The 6,095-nt window shown below is 44.8% G+C and overlaps 1 protein-coding gene across 1 annotated transcript in view; it reads right to left on the reverse strand.

Annotated features, from left to right (window-relative positions):
* si:dkey-22o22.2 (neural-cadherin) overlaps positions 1–1,580 on the reverse strand; it is a 108,134-nt gene extending 106,554 nt beyond the window's left edge. The window contains exon 1 of the mRNA XM_061775518.1: positions 3–1,580. Within this exon, the coding sequence (XP_061631502.1) occupies positions 3–915 (913 nt within the window). The 5' untranslated portion in view covers positions 916–1,580. The remainder of the gene's footprint in view (positions 1–2) is intronic.
* Between the last annotated feature and the right edge of the window lie 4,515 nt (positions 1,581–6,095).

The raw sequence follows: 6,095 nt of genomic DNA on the forward strand, positions 1-6,095 counted from the left end.
ACCTTTGTGTTTGTGGATCTTGACCATCACCTCCACGGGCTCCTGCAGGCTGCGCGCAAGGAACACTCTCCCCGAGTCCCTCTCGATCTGCACCGGCGAGTCGGCGTCGGAGCTCACCTCGAACCATCGCCGCTCGAACCTCCGGTCGGGCATCGTGAACACCAGGTCCCCGACGCCGGCTTGATCCGGGACGCTCACGGCGTAGGCTACCTCCTCGGCCAGGGCGCGCGACCTCCGCTTGGACGACCGGCGCACCAGGACCTCCAGGAAGACCGGCCCGCCGACCAGAGGCTGGTCCCCGCCGTCCTTGACGTAAAGCCTGGCTGTGACTCGGCTCAGCCCCCGGAGGGAGCCCGCCAGCGTCACCTGTCCGGTTTCGGCGTCCACGCGGAGCAAGCTGGACTCGGGTAAAACTTGTACGTAAAAAGTCACGCGTCCGTTCACATCCGCGTCTCCGTCCTTGGCGTCAAACCGGGCCAACTCGGTACCGAGCGGGGTGAACTCGTCCACCTCCAGGGTTCGGTTACCGGCGGTGAAGCGCGGCGCGTTGTCGTTGACGTCCGTCACCTCCACCTGGATTAGCACCGGACCCCCCGCGCACCGCTCCACGGTCAGCTCGTACATGGCAATGAACTCCCGGTCCAGACGTTTGGCTGACACCAGGACCAGGTGCCGCCGGCGTCCGTGGGGGCGAACGAGACGGAAGTCGGACGCGTAGCTCCCCTTCAGCGGGGCCACACTACCGGGGCAAACACCGGTTACCAACGGCACGGCCACCCCGTCCACGGGCGTCCCAGCCGGGGAGTTCTCCGTGATTCGTCCGGAGTAGTGAGACCGACGAGCGGAAGTGGGCAGCAGGTGGACGAAGAGGAAGGTGAGGACGAGAAAGTACAGGGAGAGTTCTTTTTCGCCCATTTTTCCATCCAAAAAACAAAACAAGAACACCGTAGTCCTTTTAAACTCCAAATTTTAACCCCCCAAAAAATGAAGAAATAGTCAAACTTCCTTCATTTAACACCTAAATCGACCTTCAATAGCTGCTCCATGAAAGAAAATCTGTTCAACATAATTGTTCTCTCTTTGAGTACTAAAAAGTCTTTTAATGAACATACATATACAAATGTGAGACATACAACGCTGAGGAGTGGCGAGTGTGCCCAGTGCTGGATGGAGGCTGGATAGGAGTGAAAAGGAGAGAGAACCAGGACGAGGAGAGACAACTCAACCGGCTCCATGTGGCACTCAAGGCACCGCCCACCCACGAGGAGCTGGACCAATCGGAAAGCGGGAGTGGGGCTTGATTGACAGGCAAGAAGAGCCACTTTATGAAGGAGGACAGGACACAGACATCTGGCACCTGCATTGTTTGCCACATGGGGGGAATTCGTGAGCAAGCCCCCCACCCCCAAATGAGTTACTTCGTATCTCATGATTATGACTTTTATTTCTTTCTCATAATTATGACTTGGGTCAACCGCCAATAAGAAAGCTCGAGCTGTGTCTGGATGTTATGCTCCACAGGTTTTACAAAGGCATTGTGTTGTGCATGACAAAATATGTCCACTTTTTCTAGTCGTTTTTTTTTTTTTTTTTTACAGTTGGAAACAGGCGTCCATAGATATAATAAAGAAGAAGAATAAAATAAGAAAGGGAGCACCTGGCTCTGCAATTACTTTAAAACTCTTTTTTTTTTAAAAAAAGAAAAAAAGAAAAACAGTGTTGTTCATGTCATATGGTCGTCAAATCCTGTCAAAGTACCACACGCATCTGCGCATCTGACGGCGATGCAAAATGTTAAGTGAGCTGACTGCTTCCAACCTTGGCCTAACATTTAGCACTTCCACAGTAATGGGCGAGAATTCATTTGTGTGAAAATTGGTGCACAATGCTTTAGAAAAATAAAAGGCCCGGTCAGTTCAGCTGGCGCTTGAGAGAGACATAACCCAAAAAAATCACAACTGAGTGAAAATACACCGTTCAATGAGTGAGGGAGTGAGAGAGCATGCATTTTCTGGCAATGCAATCAAATGTTTGGTACAAGAGATGAATTAGTCAGTTAATCAAATATTTACTGCGTGGGAAAATGTGCCCCCCTGCACTGATGTCGACACTGGGTAACTGGGCCTTCAGCGGGGAATTACCTGATTAAATTTACCTCTTCATACCGCCGACATTTTATTTTTCGTTCATTCATGCTCTGATTAACAAAAGAAATCAAAAGTTACTCACCAGTTACTCGATCCTTGAGTATTTTTTCACGGAATACTTATATACTCTTACTCAAATAATTATTTGGAGGACTACTTAATACTTTTACTTGAGTTATATTATTCTAAAGTAACAGTCATCTTATTTAAGTCAAATTTTCGGCGACTCTATCCATCTCTGGCTATAGACGTGTTTTTGCTAGTCAAACTTTGCTTGCTCAGACCAACCAATCAGTGGACATAAAATTGCTAACATCATCGATTGGCCAATGCTCTGGCTCTGTGAGAACAAATTTGAAATGTGATTGGTTGAAGAAACAGTCCCATTGCTAATATAATTTAAGTTACGTCGGCCATCACTACTGATTCTGAATGGCAACAGATTGATTGATGACTGATTGGACCAAAAAAAAAAAAAAAAAACATTTACAGTACACACACATACTGGAAGCGGTCCAGCCAAGAAAATGTTATGAAATGAAGAGAATAGACTGTTGGAATGAATGAATCACACCTGATTGACATTGTAGGTAATGAAGTGGCTGTTTGTTTGCTTTTTGTCCTGGAAAATAAGTAAACTGTTGGGTCATTCGACAACAATACAACAAAGTCTCATCAATACACACACTGACACCTGTGATCAACCTACAACCCAATTCCAATGAAGTTGGGACGTCGTGTTAAACATAAATAAAAAGAGAATACAATGATTTGCAAATCATGTTTGACCTATATTTAATTGAATACACTACACTAAGACAATATATTTAATGTTCAAACTGATAAACTTTATTGTTTTTCGCAAATAATCATTAACTTAGAATTTTATTGCTGTATCACGTTCCAAAAAAGCTGGGACAGGTGGCAAAAAAGACTGAGAAAGTTGAGGAATGCTCATCAAACAGCTGTTTGGAACATCCCACAGGTGAACAGGTTAATTGGGAACAGGTGGGTGCCATGATTGGGTAGAAAAGGAGCTTCCCTGAATTGCTGAGTCATTCACAAGCAAAGATGGGGCGAGGTTCACCTCTTTGTGAACAAGTGTGTGAGAAAATAGTCGAACAGTTTAAGGACAATGTTCCTCAACGTACAATTGCAAGGAATTTAGGGATTTCATCATCTACGTTCCATAATATCATCAAAAGGTTCAGAGAATCTGGAGAAATCACTGCATGTAAGTGGCAAGGCCGAAAACCAACATTGCATGCCCGTGACCTTTGATCCGTCAGGCGGCACTGCATCAAAAACCGACATCAATGTGTAAAGGATATCACCACATGGGCTCAGGAACACTTCAGAAAACCAATGTCAGTAAATACAGTTCGGCGCTACACATCTGTGAAGGCACCATTAATGCTGAAAGCTACATACAGGTTTTGGAGAAACATATGCTGCCATCCAAGCAATGTCTTTTTCATGGACGCCTCTGCTTATTTCAGCAAGACAATGCCAAACCACATTCTGCACGTGTTACAACAGCGTGGCTTCGTAGTAAAAGAGTGCGCGTACTAGAAAGGCCTGCCTGCAGTCCAGACCGGTCTCCCATTGAAAATGTGTGGCGCATTATGAAGCGTAAACTACGACAACGGAGACCCCGGACTGTTGAACAGCTGAAGCTGTACATCAAGCAAGAACGGGAAAGAATTCCACCTCCAAAGCTTCAACAATGAGTGTCCTCAGTTCCCAAATGTTTATTGAATGCTGTTAAAAGAAAAGGTGATGTAACACAGTGGTAAACATGACCCTGTCCCAGCTTTTTTGGAACATGTTGCAGCCATAAAATTCTAAGTTAATGATTATTTGCTAAAAACAATCAAGTTGATCAGTTTGAACATTAAATACCTTGTCTTTGTAGTGTATTCAATTAAATATAGGTCGAACATGATTTGCAAATCATTGTATTCTGTTTTTATTTATGTTTAACACAACATCCCAACTTCATTGGAATTGGGGTTGTACATGCTGATTGGCTGGCACCATTGTGGTCACCACAGATCACGTATTGATCACAAAGGAGGTGAATATGGTCGCTCTTGTGTTTTGACTAATTGCTTTGTGATGACATCACTTGTTAGCGACCCCATGGTGCTCATCCGTCAGCTCAGATGTTTAGAATTGGGGGGAAAAAAGCACACTTTGCAGACATGAATGTGTTTTCTTTCCTTTGAAAAGAGTGACAGCGCAAAGCTGCGTTGGGAAGAGGAAGCCCCCCCTCGGAGACGTCAGAATTACCACCACATGTTGGCGGCGGCGGCCTAATGAAAGCAAAGCGACGCTTTGAGAGTGATGGCAAAATGACGTACAGGATGAATGGAATCATTTTGTTAGCTCTTTTTTATGAGCTTGTTCTCATTTAAGTGGAAGCGCCAACAAAATCATACCCAAATCAACAGGGTTCTTCTCCTAGTAGGGAACCATAATAACTCTGAATATTTGAAGGCGTTTGTTGCAAAACGTTAACAGGAAAAATATACCTTCTGATGTGATATCTACTCTGCTGAGTCATATTCAAAACCAACAGGGTTTGTAATTGTACTATCATGCAATCGTCTCCATGTCACAAAGCTGGTAAACCACTTTTCAAGGCCATGTTACATAGAAGGAGAAAACTAGTTCTCTCTGACACGATGGACAGAGGAGTTTCAGGACACAAAGCACGGAAATCTCAAGACAATGTTCATGACAGACCAAAGGTAAATGTAATTGACCACACTGTGTCGTCCACATTCAGTCGTTGACATATGGTTTAAATCAGTATTCATCTGTCCGCCAAATGTCACACGGCAATCTGACAACCATCAACCTGACTGACACAGAATTGTAGCGTGTGTGTGTGCTTGTGTACGTAGGTGTGCGTGTGTTTTCGCAGCAGATGGAGACCAGCCGCCAAATGACACTTGAAATTGTGCGGCATTTCCCTATCACAGGTGACTGACGGGCAAAATGTGTGATTATCTAACACACGCACGCACACATATGCATACACCCACCACCCGTGCGCACACACTTAATGATCGCTAACCGTAATTATAATTAGCCCTGACAAACGAATCAAAAAATGTAGCTGAGTAAAATATGTGATGGCTGCTAGGCTCTTCGGAGTTGCCGGAACACCACACAGAGGCGTGCACACACACGCACACACACACACACACACAAATGTGCACATTGAGTGGGTGTTTGAAGCTATTTCTTTCCACTCTGCCTCTAATAACGGTGTTTTCAAAGAGCTGTCAATCAAGTGGCACCCGCGTCTCCTGTGCTCAGATGCATGATGGGATGCGATGCAATGTTTCCACAGCAAACTGTGACCTGACCGGTTGTTTGGATGGATCCAACGCAAAGATGAGAGTCAAATGGCTCTAAATTCACATCTTTGCTTCTTGAGACTTTTTTGTACTCATGTTAGACATGCCTGCCAAATGTAGTGTTGCAAGGTCAAACTGGTTTCAGGGGCTACATTTTGTTCTATTTTCTGGCAAAGAAACATTTTTGGATAACAATCGGACAGAATTCCCCAAAATGGATTGCATTTGCATGGAATGGAATGCATTTTTGAATCATTCAGAGGTCTCCTGGAAAATGCGGAAACCCTAAAGTGGCCGCTTCAAACCAAAATGGCACAATTTCAGTGTCTTTTCAGAAAGGGCTTCTTGAGACCTGTTTGTGGGCCCAATGGACTGGATTTCACGCTGCCAAGTAAAACTGGCTACAGGGGCTGAATTTTCAAAACATCCCGGAGTGCGCTATTGAGCCAATTATTGTGAGTTTTGAGCATGGCAAAGGTCTCAAAATGTTGAAAATTGTTTGCAAAATATCTACTTGGTGGTTGAAGGGACACCTTTTAAAAGGGTTCGTTCGCATTTATAAAAAGCAGCATAATGTCCT

This window comes from Phyllopteryx taeniolatus, chromosome 6 (assembly GCF_024500385.1).
Source record: "Phyllopteryx taeniolatus isolate TA_2022b chromosome 6, UOR_Ptae_1.2, whole genome shotgun sequence".
NCBI classification, from domain to species: domain Eukaryota; kingdom Metazoa; phylum Chordata; class Actinopteri; order Syngnathiformes; family Syngnathidae; genus Phyllopteryx; species Phyllopteryx taeniolatus.